The following is a 22,728-nucleotide window of genomic DNA, read 5'->3' as shown; positions in this document are numbered from 1 at the left end:
AGTTCTAAGAGGTTTATGAGAAAAGAAATGCATGCTGAGTAATGACTTCAAAGTTAATCAGGTAAACTTGATCAGAGATATGTAATTATGATTTCCTTTCAACTGTTCATTACTGCAAACTGAAAATTCTGTCATTATTTACTCACCCTCATTTCATTGCAAAACCTTAAAGGTATAATATGCAACACAATTTAAGTCAATACAACATCAATCCTTCTTTAAAAACATGTTTTGTCTTACCCTGATTCACATATGGTAAGCCCATTACAAGTGCTTATATTTTAGACATGTTGGGATGGTTTTCACAGGAAACTGCATACATACGTCACTCGCCTGTGCGTGTCTCGTCATATCCATAAATACAGAAAAGTCTGCACCAGTAAGTAGGGCTGAACGATATGGACAAAATTTCATATCTCGATTTTCATGCCAGATATCTCGATATCGATACAAAACGATATGACTACGTGTTCGGTGAAAACCAGAATCTGAATTAAAATGTGTTTGATTTAAGCCTACATTTAAAAAATTTGTGTCAGAACATGTATTGTTTTTAAGCCTTTCGCACGTAGGATCACACAGGTGTAATCAGTCTAGGCTGGTCCCTGGAGCGTATGATCAAGTGCATCACATGATCAACTGCTAAATTCAAATGTTGAATTTAGCCAGAGACAGGCGCGCTCAGAGCGGTCATATATCACAACTTGCTTTCAACCACATACTGTTTATTTTAGGTTTCAAACATATAAATTCACATAAGTACTAAAAAAACAATACATTTAGAGTTTGTAAAATACACACTGATGTCTATGCAAGAGGTAATAATAATCCTTTCCATTATAATTCAACACGTTTTATTCATATCAGATACACATTGTGTAAGTAACTTCAATGTTTACTCTATTCTATTCCCAGTTCACCAGCCACTTACTTTTAAGTATTTCGGGAGAAGTGGGTGAATTCACGTGTTGTAAACATAGAGGTTGTAAATCCAAAAGATCCGATTCTCTGAACTGCGTCTGCGGCACAAACTAACACGGCGGCGCCCATCGCGCATACAGCTCAACTAACGCGATCATTATAAAGGTGTTTAAACATCAATATACTTCCACTTGCATGTATTTGACAATCGGAATATCAGATATTTCATGCCATAGCTAACACATTTGTGAATATTCTGAATAAAAAAGGAAAAAATGACATAAAAGCAGATCATCATTCATTCAGAGCTGTTGCTGCTGCGGTGTGTCACGTGACAAGCAATGACGCGTCACCATGGAAACTCCGCCCCCCCTCTCACAATACAGTTCCCACGTCCCTGGTAGTGTGTGCGCGCTGGCTTTAGCGGTGCATTCAAGGGCACTCGTAAAACTGATGTTTGTTGTGACTGCCAGAGTTGTATGCAGGGCGAGCGCGGAGAGGGGAAATCTATATTGTCTATATCGTTGCTTTTTTCGATAGTAATATCTTGGAAGTTCATATCTAGATATAGATACAATAACGATATATCGTTCAGCCCTACCAATAAGGATTAAGCATCTCCTTAGCCTGGCGTCGGATCACCTTCCCCCTATGCTGCCTGATCAGCCCTTTACAGTCTTTATGCAGAGCAATTTATAAAGACACTGGACATATTTATTTCCTTTATCGGCAAGAGCTACTATTGTCAGAGAAAGAGTTTCTGGGGCCGTATTCACAAAATATCTTAAGGCTAAAAGTAACTCCTAACTTGCCGATTTAGGAGAAACTCTTAAAAACAATGGGCGTGTCAGTCCTGATTTTAGGACTCCCACCACGTGGAGTCCTAAACCGTGGAGCGTGTAGGGCACCAAGTGCTCAGGGGGGCACCACAAGAAAATGCTCTCTCTACCCCCTCAAACGCCACCACCGCGGGCATCAAAACGGCCAGCGGCGGGACTACTTTTTAAATTTTAGCTCCTAAAACTATGAAACGCTAGGAGTAGTCAAAAGGACTCCTATGTCACTAAGACCAAATCACTAAACAATCCTACTGGCTGTTGCTGCAATTCGCTCAAAGACACTATACAACATTGAGGCAATAGTGATAATAAATGTATCTTTAATTAAAAAAAACATTATGTCAGATTACCTGTGGCAGTTGTTTTTATTGTGGCAGAGTTCAAACTTACAAGTGATCAAATAGAGTAAAAAAAATATGAGCATATTAGGGGCACTGTCCAAGGGGATCGAGGGCTCCGAGCTTGGAATTTAGCCCAAACCCAGGGTTCTGCCCCGCATTGCAGACGGTGAGTGAGGAAAAGGGTGGCGGAGGGATGCAGAAAACTGTCGAGGTAACTAGGTGAGTCGGCTCTCGGCTGTGTATATGCCTCCTCTCGCCACGATTAGATAGACCATTTGAAATTGCTCCTCACAAACTTTGTTTGTTTATAAAACATAATTTTCGCTTGAATTCTGCTATCTCTCGAGCTGACAATTAGCTGAACATATACTAGGTTAATTAGTGACACTTGACACTTTTTTAAAATCTTTATTTGAAAATGGCAACATTCTTATTTTAACCATTTTATTTGAATATAGCAATTTGAAACCTTGTTCAACAAAATATTTATATAATTAAATCACTGACAGAGACTCCTCCCCTATCAGCCAATCACTGTGGTCATAGTAATTAAGCGTGTTGACATCATCCATAGTAACTAGATCAACCCCGCCCTTACTCTTAGCTTAAGGCCCCGATCAGACAGAACACGTTTTTGCAGTGAGAGGCGCCTTTTTTAATAGTTTTCTGTTGGCAGAGAGCGTTATGTTCGCTGCTTATGCGCCCCGGGCGCCTCGCGTTTTAACCGCCTGCTGCCCCTCGCATTTTTGAGGGAGCGTTCTGAGCGCATGAAGTTGAAAAAAAATCAACTCTGAGCAGAAAAGCGCCCAACGTTATCGCGTTCTTCCCCCATTGTTCAATCAAATGAATGGAGAGGCGGGCCTTCCGTTGTGTTGACCGTTACCTTGATTAGACTGACAGCACAGCTGATTTGGGGGTTGCCTAGAAACAAAAAATAAACGCAGCGCACTGCTATTTTCGAAATAAAAAAACGTCAACTAAAAAAGGCAGTGCGGTGCGCCTCGCGTTTTCAAACCTGAAAAACTCGTTCTGTCTGATCGGGGCCTAAGACTTCTCTCTATTACTTAGTTAAAGTTGCTCTTAGCAGCTTTGTGGATAAGTTTTAAAAGAAAACTTTTTTCTGCCATTTAGGAGGACTCTTACTGGTAAGATAAAATGTTTTGTGAATATGGCCCGTGGTGGTCAATAAAAGAGGAAATGGAAAATTAACATTGTTGCTGTTTAATTGGCAAATCCATCATGGCGGAGAAAATTAATCATAGATGAAGGTTTTAATCACAGGTTAGAATTGCAACCCCTGATTTGTTCATCTGTGTTTAAAACTAAGTGGTGTAACACAACTCGATTTAAAATAAAACCCAGATTAAAACTCCTTGATTAGCATTAAACTTTGCTTAATTTAATTCTTATTGGTGCAATCCACACTAAGTGTTCTTCACGTTAAGCATTTTAGAACGTTTTTAGTAATTGAAATACTGCAGCAGATGCTGTATATGGATCACAAGTGCCAAAAACTTGCATCTTGTTCTCATATTTGTGTTTCTAAGATGGAAAACTGACAGGCTTGTGCTGCAGTTCTATGGCTGTTTTGCCCTCCAGGGCTCTGCGACAGTCGCGTGACTGTCTAAACTATGAATTGAACAGAAAAATTGTCATATGTAGCTTGTTCCTTTCATTATGGTTGTTACAGCGCCATTTATTTTCAAGGAAGTACCTTGTCTAATGGGTATAACTAAAGTAACATCAGATTGAGATCCTTTTCATCTAAACCGGTTATATCTCTTAACCCTAGTAGTGAATGTTTTATGAGCAGTAGGGTAACCATATTCATCTGCACAGTCACACAGAGCCAAAGCACAACCAAAGCAATGTTCTTCTGGAAAAAGCATTTGTTTTTAAAAAGTTACATAGTGTACCTTTAATACACTTAATGTATCATTAAAAAACAATTAGATGCGGGGTTTTTTAACTTGTATGCTATATTCCAAGTTTATATATCATGCACACATTACATACATTGATATTAATGTTTTTTTAAGTTTTTTTTTAGCTTGAGAGTCCCTTCCATTTTTAACGGAAAAGGGCAGTATTAGCATTCAGTTAAACATGGGGTGGGGGGTGGGTGACTCAAACAGGCTAGAAATAACATGACTAAATATTATATATATATATATATATATATATATATAATAACATGAGTAAATATCGACAATTTTCATTTTAAAGAGAACGAATCCTTTAACAGTAAAACTAAAGTATATTTTAATCTGCTTGGGAGTGTCTGAAAATGCCTTATAGAGGCATGAATATTTCATAGTTTTATTAATATTATTATTTGTTTTTTCTGTCTTGTTTTAACAGCGCTTCGAGCTCTTATGATCAGTGCATTAAAAATCAACAGGATATATTTTTTTCCAAACAAACCACATCTGTGCACTTGCTGAGAGCCAGGCGAGCATCATGCGTTCATTAGACCATGGTTAGAAATCAATCTGACAGGATGAGGAAATTTATGCCAGGCCGACTGGAGGGGAGAGCAGAACATTGTAAGTTTCATTTTAATTTGCGGCTCCTGAATCTATTGGCACACCAAGTGACTTGGTGGATGGTAGCCATGGCAACAATACTTGATCCTCCAGATACACTGCATATATCTGAACTAAAATGAACAAATATAATATCATTAAACGAGTGCAGAGAGAGACAGGAAGAGAGATATGCACAAGCTAAAATAAATCTGAAAGACTAAGGAAAATAAGGAAAATGATAATAGTTGCCCATTGAATGCATAAAAAACACAGTAAAAACACAAGTGGTGCCTTTTAAGTCAAATTGACTCAACAGCTGTGCATTCAGCAGTTTAGACGCCTTCAGCAATGGTTTGAACACAAATTCTGCATGCATAGCAAGATCCCATGAATCCCAGCGTCTGTTTAATTGAAAGGGTAGATGGTACGACTGAAATCTTATATCACGGCATGACTAATTTTATATAAGGGTATGGATAAGCATCACAATATTGCTTTTTCTGCAGATGTTTTACTCAGTCAAGATCAGTGAGTGATTTCTCTTTTTCTTATGTTGTTTGATTAACATTAATGACAGGTTTATTAGGGTGCTGTCACTTTAAATGATACGCATTCGATTTGTTTCCCAACTGTTGTTCACTTAAGACATAACTGACTGTGTTTATGAGAATATTAACCATATTTTGTGTGTATGTGACCGTTTGGGCATGTATCCTAAGCCCAAAGTCGCTCACACAGAAAGCCGCCTTGGAACAGGGTGAGTTTGCACTTGAGCCTGGTACGGCACGGCACGGCACGATTACAAACCGTTCTCAGCCCGGAATTGATATCTGATCACCCTCTATAATGCGGTGATATAATTACATCTCATATCATCAATAAATTGTTGTATTGCCAAGGAAACGACTGATGCTTTTGTATGACATTCCAAAGAGCAGGCATTATCAGCCCCACAGTGGAAAATGAAACCAGAAACAGTACCAGCTGGCCTGAATCAGCACGGAATAGAACGGTTATGCAATGAGAACCGTTCGGCCCGACGGTGGAAAGGCGGCTTATGTGTACAACCCTAACACCGGGTCTAAAATTAACACTCATCGAGTGCCAAATGCAAGTAAAAATCAGTGTTGGAGAGTTTATATAACAGTGTCACTCACCAGTTGGCCATTAATATTTTTATGAATTCTAACAATATCTAAAATGTTGGTGTCATTACTGCCTGTTTCATGGCCGGTAAAAAATATTTATGGCCGGTATATTTTCTTAAGTCACCGGCTATTAGCAGGCATGGCAAAAAGTTTTAGGCCCTTTACGCACACACACATGAAATTTACATATAAAACAAATACAAACTCAAAATTCTGATTGGATGCCATATTCAAAGCCATAAATGAGTCAATAAACCTTCATCTACCTGCACATCAACTGAAGTCTATATAAAAAAGTCGCTAAGTTGCTTGGCAACTGCAATCAACAAAACTCTTGATACAAAACCCCCATATTTTGACTTGTTTAGGATGTCACCCTCTGCATTTTCACATTTATTTGTATTTCACCTTCACGTGAAAATAACGTAAAGCAGTCCCGCCAACTACCAGCAACACAAATATATCTACTACCTTACCGGATGACACATTTCTACTGTCGCACGGTATATCCCATCATACCGCCTGGCACTAATTGACACTCTCCATCATCCCTCCAACACAAAGCACTTTTCTCCAAGAGCATGGACAACCTAACCCTGGCATTATTGCCAATCCAAGCTGTGCTCTGTGAAGCAGGACTCGCCTCTTGCTCTGTCGACTTGAGGCGTGGAAGTGGCGGAGTTCGAGAGCACGGGTCGGGCCCTGCGGGAGAGATGCTCTTGGTTGGATACCGCGCCCTCCCTGTCGCATGTGTTCTCCCTGCTTGACACTTCCTCCCACTCACGCCTGGTTGTGCAAGGGCTGTTACGCAAGACAGAGCAGCTTCCAGAGTGATGAGAAGACTCGGGCTGCTGCACAAGAGGGAACTATCTGGCAGAGCGAGTGGACTGCAGATGAAAAACGGCAACAAAAGCGGAGAGAGCGAGAAAAAGTCGATATTATTCAATTCTTTCATCTACAGGCCAGCTGGCAGGGCAGGTTTTTGCTGCAGGTCAACAGGTACGGAGAGGACTGAGACACATGGGGCCAGGAAACTCTCGTCTCATCAAGGGTCTCAAAGTGACGGTTGATAGGTTGAGAGCAGAGTCTGGACCGAATCGGGGAAAGGGCTGAACTACTCATTCAATTACAATAATGTAAAGTCTTAACATGCTTTTTGTCATTTATTACTCTTTGAGGAAAAGAGGAGTCCTTAATTTCTCTTTAAGACAAAAAAAAGAGCTCAATAAGGCACACCTTTGTGTCCATTAGCATCATTTTAATCACTATGACTATATCAGCATCCAAACTGCTGGATTTTTTTAAAAATATATTAAAGGGGTAGTACTTCGCTAGAAAGATAAATGTGTATTCAAATTGGGTCATTTATGTAGTAGAAATGTGAAATTATTTTAGAAGTTGGTGCCTTCTAGACTGAGAAAAGACAGAAAATGCTCATATGGATGAAAGACAACAACTCCCAGAATGAACTTTCTTTGCTGCCCTACGAGGCCACTCCGTACACCATCATTTTGATCTTCATAGTAATACAATAATTTCGTTCAGTTACAGAATAAACACTACAATTAAAAACTGAACGTGTCTTTTCAATAAAGTGTGAGTGAGCCTAACGAAAGTCACGTCACAGACGCAGCAGTGTCAGATTTCATTCATCACGAAGAGCTGAGCAGAGCTGAGGTAACCTTAAGCGCCAGTCTGGCATGTTTTCAGATCGCATATGGAAGCTAAATTATCACAGGAATTCATTGAAAAGTTGAAACAGTCACTTTACTCTGCATCGCCCCGTTATGAATGTCCGTGCGGCCGTCTGTGTCTTACATTCTGTGCGTGAGATCTCTCCCCTATGGGCGGGTTGATAACATGCGGAACAGCTCCATCTAGTGGCTGTAGTTTTAGCCTCTGGCCAAAAAATCCTCCGATGACGCAAAATGACGATATTTGCGTCATCGGAGGATTTTTTCCAGAAATAAAATGCATAATTCTCTCGTCTCAGGGGGATATGAGGGGGGAAAGTACCATAATTTGGATATACTACCAGGTTTCTACTGATACAAAGCTTAATGCTAAATCACTGAAGTTACCCTTTAATGCCCGATCCGAGCGGCCGTGCGCATTTACATTCTGTGAGTGAGATCTCTCCCCTATGGGCGGGTTGAAAACATGCGGAACTAGCTCCTTCTACTGGCTGTAGTCTTTAGGCTCTGTCCAAAAAAATCCTCAGATGACGCAAAATGATGATATTTGCATAATCTGAGGATTTATTCCAGAAATAAAATGCATAATTCTCTCGTCTCAGGGGGACATTGGGGGGGGGGGAAAGTACCATAATTTGAATATACTACCGGGTTTCTACTGATACAAAGCTTAATGCTAAATCGCTGAAGTAACCCTTTAAGGGTTAACCAATCGTGGCAATACACACATGTATTAAAACTGACACATCAGGTTGAGTGTGTCTATATTCCGCCATGTAATAGCGAATCCGCAATGATGCAAGCGCAACTGGCTTTAAAAAGGGAATGGGAGATTAGACTCTAATTGGTTTATTGCACGTTATGCCCAAAACACACCCATTATTCATTAAGAGAATAGGGACAACCCTTTTACACCATGTGCCGGGGCGGCCGACAATTTTTCCCGTTGTTAAACTAGCAAAAAGTGCACTGGCGCCGTATATGCTTTAAATCATGCGCTTAGAAATAGGGCCCTATGGATCTGCAGCACGCTCGAAACCAGAGTTCAGCAAACAGTCTTTTATTCAGAATAAACAACACTATATGGAAATATCCGATGAAACACGAGAAAATACAAACCACATAAAACTGAAACAACATGGAAGAATAAACTGAATGACAGAGAGTAATTAACGGAAAACAGAACAGGTTGTAAATTAATTAACAACCAAGGAAACGACAATGGCTAGGAACTAGGGAAAAACGAGCACAGAAAACAGACTATACACGTTATATAAAAGTAATGGGGCCAAATTGAAGCCTATTTGTTGAACGTCTAGACCATCTGATAATTAACATGAAACGCTGATTCATCCAGTAGCCCAAATATCAAGTAGACTTTGTTTTGTTACAGCTGGACTATCATTCATCTGAGTGGCTGTTGAATGATAGCCATACGAATGACCTCTACCGGATATCATACAGCCATAAATAATGTCAACACATAACAATCCTTTACGCTCACTTCCTCAACCAAGCTGATCAGCTCTCTGCATCATTAAGCAGATCAAAAAGCGTCTCTTTTTGGACTGGAGGCGTGGAAAAGAAACCGTTAGCCTATTCCTATTATCTAGAACAAAGACAACAAATTTGACTTCACTGCAATGATCTGAGAAATCATTCAGGGTGAAAAAAAAACAGCCGCCTCTCAGCCAGAGCGACTCCAATCACAGAAATCAAACCCCGATAATGAGGCGAGAGTCTCAATATCAGAGGCAACCACAGGAACAGTCAAATATTTGTTGCGACATGCCATCTGGAGAAAGAGAGATAGATGATTCAGAAATAAAATCGGAATAATAAACATTTTTGTCGATTAACTTGTATCACAAACAAACTGCTGAGAGCTTTTAATTCCACTCAGCATGCCTAATGGATTCAAACCTCAGCAGAGGAAACTTGTTTAAGATAAAATTAGCTAATATTGAGGCAAATTTTAAATGCTTCCATATTGATGTAGTTTGTCAAAAACCTTTTATTGCACCGTTTTTTCCCCTAACCATTTTACCAAAAGCTGTATCACACTGATGTGAACAGTAATTGTAATAAAAGCAAATGGAAATCACGTCTCCCACAGTGAAGCGGTGGAGAGTCCCGTGCTAATGGACGGTGTACAGCTTGTCTTGCGCTGTTCTATCTGAAAACAGTAATGAGGCGTTTTGCTGATGATGGGTAGGTGGCAGAAACACAATGACTGGGCTCCGCAGACCGACTGCAGATGGGAAAAGGCCAAAATCCACACAAACAGATTGGGAGGCTGTGCTGGTTGGCAAGCAGACGGCTTAAAACTACGCTGGTTCTAAAGTGCGAGTCAACTGGAGATGGATCAATTTCGGGTGACCCGCAGAGCAACTTCTGTTGCACAGATTTATCCTCCATTGTGCGAGACAGCGCCTCATTTTGGCTTTGAGAGACTTAATTGGGTTATGATACAGAGCATTGTTTGAAGGAGGCATATGGGGAAGTGTTCACGCAGACACAGACTAATGCAACGCAACCATCTTCTACTGTTTTTTTGTTCAGTCTTATAATTGATGTTGCTCATACAGTACCTAAGGTTAGGCGTTTGAACAGCACCGTTTGTGCTACGAACATGAATGATACTTAAAATCATGCGGCTTGTTGAGGATAGGTGTGCTATTACTGTCCAGAGTAATCTGACTTTTTCTTTCCACCTGGCAGGCGATGGAACAAGTGGCATTTACCTGCACTAAAGGGACCCGGGCTGCAACAGTGTAAAAACATGCTCAAACCATGTTGAACACCGTCTAGCAACCACATTGAAAACCCTAGCAACAGCACAGAAACACGTTTTAAACTATTCAGAATCGGAACAATATAGCAACCCCATAGCAACTACTGTGGGAGTGAGTTGAGCAAGCAACACTTACATTTACTTCAGAAAAAGTAAAAAAAAAAACGAGCTAATACGATCACTTTGCGGCTGAAGTCAGGTCTAACATGACCTGAATTTTTAATAGCAGCCTATAAAAATGGGGAGAACGAGAAATTCTGAGCCTGTCAGTATGATATTCTGGCAGAATCCGAGGAATTGAAGTGAGTGAGAAGCAATTAGAATGTGGAATATAGCCCAGCGCACAGAGGTATATTTTAGGAAAGGTTAAAGCGGATGGGGGACACGTCTTAAGGACATTAAGAAAGATTGGCCACTTCTTCTTGGTTCACTGATCCAATTGCATATTAATATTTTTGATTTCACTATTATTCTAATATCCTTCAATGAGATTGGATTGTAATATCGGAGTGCCCTCCTCTGGATGGAAAACAGTATCATGACTGCACACTCAGGCTGGATGGCAGTATTTCAAACCATATCCAATCCCATCTGAATCCACCGTGACATTAAGGAATAACTTATAGCTTTATTTCCCAGGTTTTGAAGTTGATCTCATAAAATGTGTCAAAAACACACAGAGACAGACCGAGTATTAAATTAACTAGATGTTAAAGAGCTTAAAATCACTCGTCACAATGCAAAGCATGATATCTCGCTGTTAAAACATTATATCAAAGCTTTTAAAGTAAATCTGGTATTTCTAAGTCACATTTCCCCCCTTCTGCTTTCACGAGAATACAATCTCTGACTGCTATAATACATTGAACTAGATGCTGCATTTGTGCACTGCACTGAAAACACATAGATCTATCTGCAATTAACTGCAAACTTATAGTGGCAATTAACCTTATAGATCGTAATGAACACTTTTGGCGGTTAAGCCACTAATTTTACAGCATTTGAATTAATGTAGATCTCTCTCGGACAGACTGTGTTATTTGCCGTCTCACCCTTTCGTAATGAACGCCGAGCAAAGTTGCAAGGGTCATGTTCTGCAGGGATTACATCTAATTTCATATCTTTGCATTATCAAGACTATTAAAAGTCTTTCCTCGTTGACTGAGCACACCGAACCAAACACTCGGATATGTTAAAACTCTGACAAAATACATTCAGGTACAGCAGTACAAAAACGCAATGGTCCGTCGCACCTGAAACGATTTTTATCTCCTGTTCAGAATCTGAGTCTGTCTCCTGCTGGTTTACGATTTCATCTTGCATCTATCATCATTAATAGCTGCTGCTTCTTATATGTATACTGTCCTTTGCAAAATCCATTTCGTTCTATTTACCGAGAACTCTGCTCATCTCTCCATAGCTGACATACAAATAAATATTTAGAACTGTTTGGATCAGGGGGCGACTGATATATAGTCAAGCTTGTATTTGCATGGCCACCTCACTGTAATCGACAACACAAATAATACATTCAAAAATAGTAAATATCAGATTGTTGCATATATATATATATAACGGGTGAGAAGAGCACAACAGTTGGGTTCCAGAAGTAAAAATCCCCTTCATTTTCTCCACAGAGAAACTGATGTTCAACAATAACATATAAACCTTTCGAAACAGACTTCCGAGGTTGAGCTCTGAGGTTGTTAATGGATGATATATGCTTCTGTAGAAACCGTAAGTGTGATTTCAGTTGAGTTTAATTGCAAAATTCCCAGTGAAGAACTAAACTGCCAACATAATTCTGAAGACACCAATTGCTGTTTGAATGCGTGAATTGTGGCAGAAGAGATCTCATGAAGCACTGTGAACACTTATAGTTTTATATTGTACTATTATTTTTTTATTCATTTGCATAAGTAACAATGCTTCACAGGATGAGTAGATATAATAAAGTACACAACTGTTCAAAAGTTTGCGATACGATTTTTACAATGTAAGAAGTCTCTTATGCTCACCAAGGCTGCTTTTATTTGATCAAAAATACAGCAAAAAACAGCAATATTGTTAAAATTGTTACAATTTAAAAGAACTGTGTTAAAATTGTAGTTAGTGTTGTCAAATCGATTAATCGCATCTAACATAAAAGTGTGATTATTTATACACCGATCAGACATAACGTATGACCACCTTCCTAATATTATGTTGGTCCCCCTTTTGCTGCCAAAACTGCCCTGACCTGTCAAGGCATGGACTCCACTAGACCCCTGAAGGTGTGCTGTGGTATCTGGCACCAAGATGTTAGCAGCAGATCCTTTAAATCCTGTAAGTTGTGAGGTGGGTCCTCCATGGATCGGACTTGTTTCGATTGGATTGAGATCTGGGGAATTTGGAGGCCAAGTCAACACCTCAAACTTCTTGTTGTGCTCCTCAAACCATTCCTGAACCATTTTTGCTTTTTGGCAGGGCGTATTATCCCGCAGAAAGAGGCCACAGCCACCAGGGAATACCGTTTCCATGAAAGGCTGTACATGGTCTGCAACAATGCTTAGGTAGGTGGTACGTGTCAAAGTAACATCCACATGGATGGCAGGACCCAAGGTTTTCCAGCAGAACATTGCCCAAAGCATCACACTGCCTCCGCCGGTTTGCCTTCTTCCCATAGTGCATCCTGGTGCCATGAAGATGCGATTAATCAATTTGACAACACTAATTTATTCCTGTGATGGTAAAGCTGAATTTTCAGCATCATTACTCGAGTCTTCAGTGTCACATGATCCTTCAGAAATTATTCAAATATGCCGATGTGCTGCTCAATATATATATTATTACTATCAATGTTAAAAACAGTTGTGCAGCTTAATATTTTTGAGGAATCGGTGATCAATTTATTTCAGGATTCTTTGATTAACAGAAAGTTCAAAAGAACAACATTTATTTGAAATAGAAATTCTGAAATATAAACAAATGTAAACAACTTTACTGCCATGTTTGATCAATTTAATGCATTCCTGCTGAATAAAAGTATATATAAATACTCTTTTGTATTTTTTAAGATTTACTGTTTTTTGTTTTTGTTTAGTTTTTTTGCTTTTTATTCAAGTTTGTGTTGTAGTCATTCATCTCAGAGTTGCTTGATTTAGACATTTTTAAAAATCTACTGTTTTTTTTTTTATAGCAGAAATGATGAATGGGAAGTTGGGAACAGCACTTCAGGAACCAATGTGGTGGAAATGTGGGCGGTCACAGTTGCGCTCCGCAGCCAAAGACTCTTTTTAAGGAGCCACACACTACATGTTTCACCTGAAGTTCACTTATGTTATGATGTTCGTAAATGTTTCTTGTCAAAAGAAAAAGCAAAAAAAATACATGACCATTTTCTGCCCTCTCTAGACCCTTTAGAATTGTACAGGCTTGTTTTGCTACTGTACATTTAACACCTCTGTTAATATTGGCTAGCTTCTTTGCAGGAGCAATCTTACTGATTTAAAAGTGTTTACAAAAAAAACAGTCATACCTTCAGGAGCCTCTGCGTCACATATCTTGGTGATGGCAGCAGTGTGATTCCCCTGTGATGAATTTGCTGTGGGCACTGGGGTCTGGGGACAAAAAAAAGCCCAAAACAATAAGACCAATCTGATATATGGAATATGACTCTAAATGCAAGCAAGTTAACCATATGTAAATATTCCTTAGTTTTTTTACATGAGCATATGTAAGCCATTAGCACCTTTACAGATTTGACATTTGTCTTTTTCATGCTCACTTGATAACTAACTAAATTCTGGGACAAATCATGTGCACTAATAACCTGCATTCCAGTTTAATAGCCTTGCAGTATTTAAATTAAGTCATTGTCAATCTTTTCAATGACTCCTTTCTATTTAAATTAGACTCATTATACTCCACCTTATTAAAAACAACTCTATTCTATATTCCTGGCGCAATGATATGTGAATGGCACTATTAGCGCTAAAGGGAAAGCAGGCAGTAAAAGCTGTTTTATTAAAAAAAAAAAAAAATGTTTGCATTGATCATGGCAGTAGTAATTAATCAGATGATGGAGAAGAGCATTTTAACCTGCCATATATGCAAACACATGGCGTTGTCGAGCACACTTTCGTTATTTTAAAGAGCCAATTTATAATTGAACCCAATTGGCATAATTCCTTTAGTAAACTGGTGCTAAAGCAAGACCGACTAGAATGAGTTTAAACAACACTTATATTTCTAGAACCCTCTCTTACAAGAATACTGATAACAAAGCAAACAAAGTTATGACTGACTCGTTCTACATAACTTCATACAACACATACTGATTATAAGAGGCAGACTCACTCATAAGCTTTTTGGGTTATTAAATTATGGGAATGTGTTCAGAAATTCAGTTTCAATTACCCATTCCATGCGCTTCGAGATAATGTATTGATTAATGCAAGATTAAGATGAAATGAGTAAACGTAATTTGTTTAAAAGTAAATACATGAACTGTATGGGTAAGTGTAATTATGAGTCAAATAATTAATTTTATAAATAAATTATGCTTGTAAAAATCGGATTCATACTGTCTCCAGATTCATACATCTCCATGTATTTCACAATTAAATATCATATGAATCTAGAAGTGATTATATTTTCTTTCTTAATACACATTCCAGGTCTTATTGTGCAGGATTCATTGATCTAACTAGAATACTAATATTTAAATACTTTATGCGCTAATATTTATGTATACAATACAAATATTGTATCATACTATTGCAGGTGTTTTACCAGTGACAGATTTTTTTTTCTTTGAGAAATTTTATAAGCGTAAAATATACTTTTCCTGAAAGTTTTTTCCATTTGCTACTGTGTGTGCCAAAATTAAAACCAAATATATAAATATTAAAATAATAAATATTTATAAAATAATAAACATTTGATAAATAAATAATATTATTTTTAAATAAATTAAATAATACATAATTAATATGAATTAAAACAATACTTTTTTTCTTTACGCTTTATTTTAAGGTGTCATTGTTACAGTTTAATTATATATTTAAGTACTGAGTAATATTAACTACATGTACTTATAAGGTAGGATTAGGGTTTGGTTTAGGGTTAGTTGCATGTATTTATGCATAATTTACTGTTATTACAATGGTAAGTACATGTAACATATGTAACAAGGACACTGTAAAATAAAGTGTTACCGGAACTTCCTACCATTTCAATTCTGCATCCTGTTTGCTACCTCAGTTCCAATTCAGAAATTCGTTAGGAATTTAAAAAGCATTCTCAGTTCAATTGTGCATGGCGCAAAACCCTGTAATTCTCGGTTATTCGTTTGTGCTTATTTAAATATTTACATCTGATGCTGCAGAGGGGCGAAGGACAGATGTAATTGGTCAGATTTCGACACATGCTGTGATGTTTACCGAGTAGAACGGGAGGTTCGATCTTGCCTCGAGCTGTTCTTCATTCACTGTCCTAGGCAGACGATTCGCCCCATCAGCCTTCCGACAGCTTGTCAGACTCACAGCAAATTATCCTTCATTTGAGCTTGTATTTACGTAAAGGCAGCATAACTTTTGGAAGTAATCAAACGGGATAACATGCACCACTGGACAGATGCAGAATGACTGCTAGCCTTCCAGGAAGTGAATAGAAATCGGATTTGATTGATGAAGAGTTTGTCAGTTTCAGCCTCAGATGCCCATGGGCCGTTCACAGTCCGTTCAATGACCACATGAGGCATAGTGCAAATAAAAATGGCTAGCACTGACTGAAACTGCCTGTTTTGAGTCTGTTGAGTTTTTGTTGTCCACAATAATCTATTACTTTGGTATCATTTAGCACATAAAAACAAAGCGTGGACAGAGGCGTCACATGTAGGTTAGTCTCAGCCTCAAATGTCACGCCCACCGACTGTTGGCTGAATGTCTGATGCATATGGCGCACTTATCTGGATACACCTCAGGAATTCCGAAGTCGTCGTCTGATTGGTTGAATTCTACAGAATGTCCGTGAGACTTGTGTGTTACGTTCTTTAATGGTCCGTCTGGAAACAAATGCTATGACGCCAAACCAAAGAACTGGCCACACTCCCTCGTGGAAGAAGAACTTGTCGTGTTTACAACTGTGAACTAAGCGCTGGATGTATGTGAAGTTCAGGACTCCATCTTTGCATTATTCCATTATTTATTAGATGCACGGCGGTCTGTTATTGTAGGGACATTGATTAACATTTTCACACCCCTAAACATGACGCGGAACAAAAAGAACTGTGATTGGTTGCGTCACGTCATACAAATGTCTTCTTGGCCAATGAAAGCTGCAAAAAAAGTCCAGACCTTCTGCCGTCAGTCTGAAGGTCCGGCTACGTGCGACTACATGTAGGTCTGAAGGTCTCTTGGGGTGGGTGGTTCTTGGTCAGAATAAGCTGCAACGTGGATCAGATTTTATGGCAAAAGTCGCTAGGCTACATCTGACAGGATTTATAGATTCGCAGTAAAGAACATGCGGGCAAGTGTTCACATTTGAACAGGTCAAAGAAATCAGACAGTTTTTAACACCACGTAAATGTACAGACCTTTGAAGAAGTAAAAAAAAAAAAAACTGATGCAGGAAGGCCTTTAATGGGTTTTGAAGAGTCGGGAGAGGAGGTTTCGAAAGGCTTTCAAACACTTGCTTTGTAAAGGGTTGATCATTACATACTTATGTCACCGGCGTGGGCCCTGTTTGCTCAGAATATGACAGCTGTTATCCTGTAATCCTGATGCAGTGCAGCACAGGGGATTGACTGTTACACAAACAAACCCACATCTCACCTGCAGCAGGTATTTCTGGCTGCCGTACATGACGTATTGCGGGGCCAGACTGTAGATCATGTAGCTGGTGTGGAGGACGATGAGGAGGAGGATCATGCAGAGGAAGAGGAGGGCCTGCGGTCGGGTTTTCTGAGGCCTGATCTTATACAGCTGCACAAAAAGAAAAAGATCCTTATATTACTAATATGACGGAGTCTACAGTCTACGACACTATGAACTGCAGAAATGTACGTATACAAATGATGTTGCATTAAGAGGAACAAAAACAAGGTACAGTTATGACAAAGTAAAATTGCTAAAAGTATTTTTGAATCATACCAAGCTATGAATCATACGTTATTGAGGTCTGCGACCCAACCATTGCCCAAAAGTTCACGTTGGATTAAGGCTTGTAATCAAGGGTGTAACGGTTCGCGTATTCGTACCGAACGGTTCACGGGGTGAGTTCCAAATGGAATCAGTATTCCCTATTTGATCATCCCTATGTGAGCAGGACACGCGTGTGCCGTATGTAGCAGTTTGGAATGCACTTGGCAAAGGGAGCGGAGTAATTTCCTCATTATCTTCAGCTGGGATGTTCCCGTGACAATGCAGCGCCAGCATAAATAAATATACAATTCATATTTTTAAGAGTTATATTACTTTTTATATACAGTATTACAAAGCATATTTTTATAAACATTTTAAAATAAAAAATGTTTATTTTTATTTGCAACAGTTAGGCTAAAAAAAAGAAAATGATGCAGATAAAACTGCGACATCTGCTGCAGTGTTGCCAAGTTCATACATGTCCGCAGGTTGAAGCGACCCCAATTGTGTGATATTTAGCACCGGGAATGCGTATTTCAAAAAATTTTCTTGCCAAAAAGACATATATTTTACTCCCCATAAGAGATTTTTACCAAAAAAACCCCACTGAAATGAGACTGGGCTTGTTTTGGGCTAGTTTTGAGTAGCGATTGGACGGGTTTTGTTGTGAATATCTGGCAACCCTGATCTGCTGACGGACACTGTGCTGCGTTGTCACCGGAACATCCCAGCTGAAGATAATGAGGAATTTACGCCGCTCCCTTTGCCAAGTGCATTCCAAACTGCTACATACGGCACACGCGTGTCCTGCTCACATAGGGATGATCAAATAGGGAATACTGATTCCATTTGGAACTCACCCCGTGAACCGTTCGGTACGAATACACGAACCGTTACACCCCTACTTGTAATATATATATATATAAAGACCTTACTCACATACCTTCAAACTAAATTAGGCTAAATTTAAATCACTAAAATTCAGTACAACAACGCCAGTGTGAAAGCAGGTGAATGGAGAAGATAATGAAACGACATGTTGTGTCTCACCCGTATCCAGAAGAACCAGATGCCCATGTTACGGATCCCGGCCATGGAGGTGAAGACAAAGTACATGGTGATGGTGGTGATGAGAACATAGTCCAGTGGGAAAACCTGAAGGAGGAAGAGAAACATCAACCAGTTTTTGACGGCAACTCCACACATTCAGCCTTTGTCTGTTTCAGCCATTCACAAGGGCTACAAAACAGTCACACACACAGCAAACACTTACTGTCAGGCCTCAGTGTCAACTAAAATAACTATTAACCTGACAATGGAGATGGCCAGAAGGCCATAGTGTTGTCCGCTTGTGCCTTTTCCTTGTGTACCAGAGTGGTTTTTAGAGTAAGTGATGCATGTTTCCTAAACAACACAATGCTGGAGGCACAAAGGATATATATATACACTCACACTCTCAGTGGTGGCCTAAAACACTGCCACTCCTGTGCGAGAGATGTATCGCTTCATAACTCTGAGGTGATCTTTCAGCAATTCCGACTATTTTCAATGCATTTCATCTCAAAAGAGCCACAGGAAGTACATGGCAGAACTGTTTGAAAGTCAAGCTAAAAATGGTCCTGCTTTTCCTGGAAGAGATGCTGGCTCGTACAAATGACAATGCCTCTTCCGTTGGCAGCTTGTCCTCCAATACTCCACTGGAGCTGAAATGTTTCTCTGAAATGAGCAAAACACACACTGACCTTACCTGTTGCCCTCATTTCGAGGATGTAATATGGTCAGTGACATCATGACGCACAAATTAGAAATGTTTCTGGAAGCATGAGCAATAATTCTCCGGCCCGCATGTCTTATCTCTTTGCAAATTACTTTTCTTTTTCCCTTTTCACGTGGCCTAATTGCTGCAATCAATGGTCTGGATTCCTGAACAATTTGGTTTAATCAAGACATCTTAAGTAGCGAATGAAACAAGCGATCATATTTTATTCAAGCACATGGAAACTGATCATTACACTACTTGAAGGAGATTGAAGGATTTGAAATCTCTTCCAAAAGCACTAAATGAGGAAACGCGAACTTATTTCTGATTCATAAATAGAACTTAATTCAGCGGTCATCACATCTTTTTATGTGGCAACCGGCCACAGACCAAGTGCCAAACTGTTAAGGGTCTTCTATTTCATTTTGAGATATGTACATTATTGTATTTGCAGATTGTGGTATTGTGGTTCAGTGGCTTTGAGCCGCTAATTAGATGAAACCACAACTGTCAAGCATTATGAATATAAGACATACAGTCTTGAAATGTTTTTCAAATCTGATCTAGCTGAATGTTGAATCAGATCTAGTGAAATACATCTAAAAGGGTGCTGAATTCTTTAAATTAATATATCATTAAATTATGTTGCACTTGCATTGGTATTTCACTGTCCTTTCAAATATTACATTCAAATCTAATCAATACTAATTCATACATGCTCAATATTCTGCTGCCCAACTCTTGCCCAATTCATTTATTATACATTATATACTCAAATTTATATTATTTTTCATTATAAATATGAAGTATTATTTTTAATCAATTAAATATGTTATGTATTTAATCTCACTTTCTTAACCAATGTCTTTGCTGCTGACCTTTGATGATACAATTGAAAGCAAAAATGAATTTAGATAAACATCACATTTGTGTTTTATTTATTTTATTATTTCGTTTTTATAGCTGAGAGTGTTGAACTTTCTTCTCCTGCTCGGATGCTAGGATTCTTCTCCAATCCAGAATGGCAAAACATCTGAAAGGTTTGTTTGAGCTGCGCCCTCTACTGTACAGGCGTGATTTTGTATTTCCTTCAGCCTGAGGCTTATTCATTTTACTTTTGGTGTGTGAGAGGGCCTTTATATTTACCAAAAACAGAACTTTTTTACATTTTATTAACAAACAAAAAAACAAGCAAGCCCAGTCCAGTAATCTGTTCTTCGTACCTCGCTTAATACATCTGAGATGATTTGACAGATCCCAGATCTTTTAATCGTGATAACTGATCTCTGGCTAATTTGGTTCTTCAAACGAATTTGTGAATTGGATTAAAATATCTGGATTGAGTTATCTAAGATTACTGCGCATTCTTGTGTTCCCTGAAGAGGGCAGATGCATCAATACTCGAAACCACGATCAGTAATGCAGCGATTGGCTGGCGGCAAGAGAGCAACGTAATGACATCATATAATTAAAGAGCCACCTGGCAAAAAAATTGACAAAAAAAAACAAACAATGAATTGCTGGACCTTTATAAGGAAACAGCCAAACGACCAAAACAACATAAAAGTTATAATAGCTATATGAAATGTCTGTGATTCCCAATTATTTATATTCACGATTTTATAGCATTTGTACACCCTTTACATGTTTATTTCAATGTTGTAAATAGCAGTTCATAAAATGTTTAATTCAACCAGCAGATCTGAAGCAGATTTGTTACGTGACAGCATTAATTTAAGTTTCTTAAGGGTCAAGATCAAGTTCTCTGCATCTCTTGCGTTGCATCAAGCGTCCCATAATATCCTTCCCCACTGAAATTAATGCACGTCTCAGATTAACTGTACAACGTGCGTAAGACTCCAATAAAATGATAAAGTAATTATTCTATCAAAAATAAATCTCTCAATCATGTGGCTGCATCTATAGTATACACAACATTATCATATTATTTTCAAATACATTTTTATATTATAATTATTTAAAATTAGTATTGCCCCTGGTTCCGTAAGGACCTCTTGTAATAAAGTAGTAGTGATTGGGACAAATTTTAAGTATCAACGGCGCTTAAAAAGGTGCAATCTAATCCTGTTTACATGAAATAAATCTGCTCCCGAGCAGGACCTGTTCGGGACCTGTTGCTATGACAGCAAGTTCAGGATGAGCTTCGAAGAACCAAACAATCCAAGATCATGCCAAATCGTCAACAATCAAATCCTGCTAACGGAGTTTGCGAGGTACGAAGAACGGACCCCTGGTGAGAAAAAGTAGCGCAAAAGCAAAGCATTACCTTCCAAAAAAAGTTACGAAGTAATGCGATATTGTAACGCATTATTTTTAAGACTTCTCAACTTCAAAAATACTACCGACCCAAAACTTTTGAACCTTCGTGTATGAATCTCTTTCGAAAATTACATTTTATAAATTCTGTAAAGTGATTTATACAATTAAAAAGTAGAAAAGGAGCCAACAAAGGTCTAGAAATGTAAATGTAAAGCTGTTCAATACTGCTTAAACATCTGTAGTTTATTTAACATTTAATGGTGACTACATCATTTTTATACTTTTATAGTTTTAAGGGCTTTAATACCATTAAAAATGAAGCAAATTGTAATAATAAGGAATGAGTAGGTGTGTCCAAACTTTTGACTGACAGTGTGCACTTGCCAATTAGAGAATCATGCATTTCTCACCGCTGCTGGTCTCGGCAGAAACTGCCTACGCTGAGCAGATCGCACTCCTCACATCTCTTGCGACACATCTACGGCTGCTACTAAGTGTCGTAGAAAAACCAAAGCGAACAATGCATTCCATTTCTGGCACCTTCTCCTCCCGAGTCATTACACAACTCTGGTTGCACACAACTGCCACAAGTACTTGAGGACACAAATGTGATTCCGAGTCAAAAGAAAGAGAGAATGCTGCTCACCGGTTGCAGCGCCAGCAGTAGCTCATTAAGAGGGTTGGTTAAGTTGGTCCCAAAGATGATAAATCCAGTGCTGATACCAGCTGAATGTAAAGCTTTATCCAGACTGCAACAAGACAAACACATTAAACAAAATCATCACATAAGAGACTGAATTAAAAACATCATTAACCACAGTTCTCCATGGTCTGTTATAGAATGATGGTAAATTATTGTAAGTTTGAGCTCATTTAGAGCGCTGCAGGTGTTGAGGAATATGTGTGTACAAATAATTACAGATTTATGGTCACTCCAGCACTGAATCAATATGTCCCGCAATTGCACTGTGCTCTAAGGGGACCGCATTCTTCCAGTGCTTTTCAATAGGGTGAGTCATTTGCTGGTTACATGTAAATGTACTGTATTTATGTAAGAAAGACAATTTAGATGGAGTAGAGTCTGCGATCAAAGTGACATTCCGTGCAGGTTGATACATGGAAGTACATACTTGGAAATAAACAAGGTCACGAAGAACAAAAGGGCCACCAGGATGAAGAAGACCCCGAGCAAGATCTGACAAAACAGAAAAAGAGACAAAGTTACAACGAAAATGTACACGTTTAGTAACTTTACTTTAGAAACTATCGGTGGAATAGTGGAATATCCCAAAAATCGCAA

At 38.7% G+C, this 22,728-nt stretch overlaps 1 protein-coding gene across 1 annotated transcript in view; it reads right to left on the bottom strand.

Annotated features, from left to right (window-relative positions):
* The window catches only part of lmbrd1 (LMBR1 domain containing 1), a 144,138-nt gene that overhangs the window by 32,542 nt on the left and 88,868 nt on the right, over window positions 1–22,728 (bottom strand). Inside the window, exons 10-14 of the mRNA XM_079843086.1 lie at window positions 22,559–22,623; window positions 22,075–22,177; window positions 18,440–18,544; window positions 17,081–17,230; window positions 13,783–13,864 (exon numbers count right to left, since the gene is read on the bottom strand). Of these exons, the coding sequence (XP_079699212.1) occupies window positions 13,783–13,864; window positions 17,081–17,230; window positions 18,440–18,544; window positions 22,075–22,177; window positions 22,559–22,623 (505 nt within the window). The remainder of the gene's footprint in view (window positions 1–13,782; window positions 13,865–17,080; window positions 17,231–18,439; window positions 18,545–22,074; window positions 22,178–22,558; window positions 22,624–22,728) is intronic.

This window comes from Gobio gobio, assembly GCF_949357685.1.
Source record: "Gobio gobio genome assembly, chromosome: 18".
In the NCBI taxonomy this organism is placed as follows: domain Eukaryota; kingdom Metazoa; phylum Chordata; class Actinopteri; order Cypriniformes; family Gobionidae; genus Gobio; species Gobio gobio.
The sequence above is the reverse complement of the archived record's forward strand: the minus strand, read 5'-3'. Positions and strand labels throughout refer to the sequence as shown.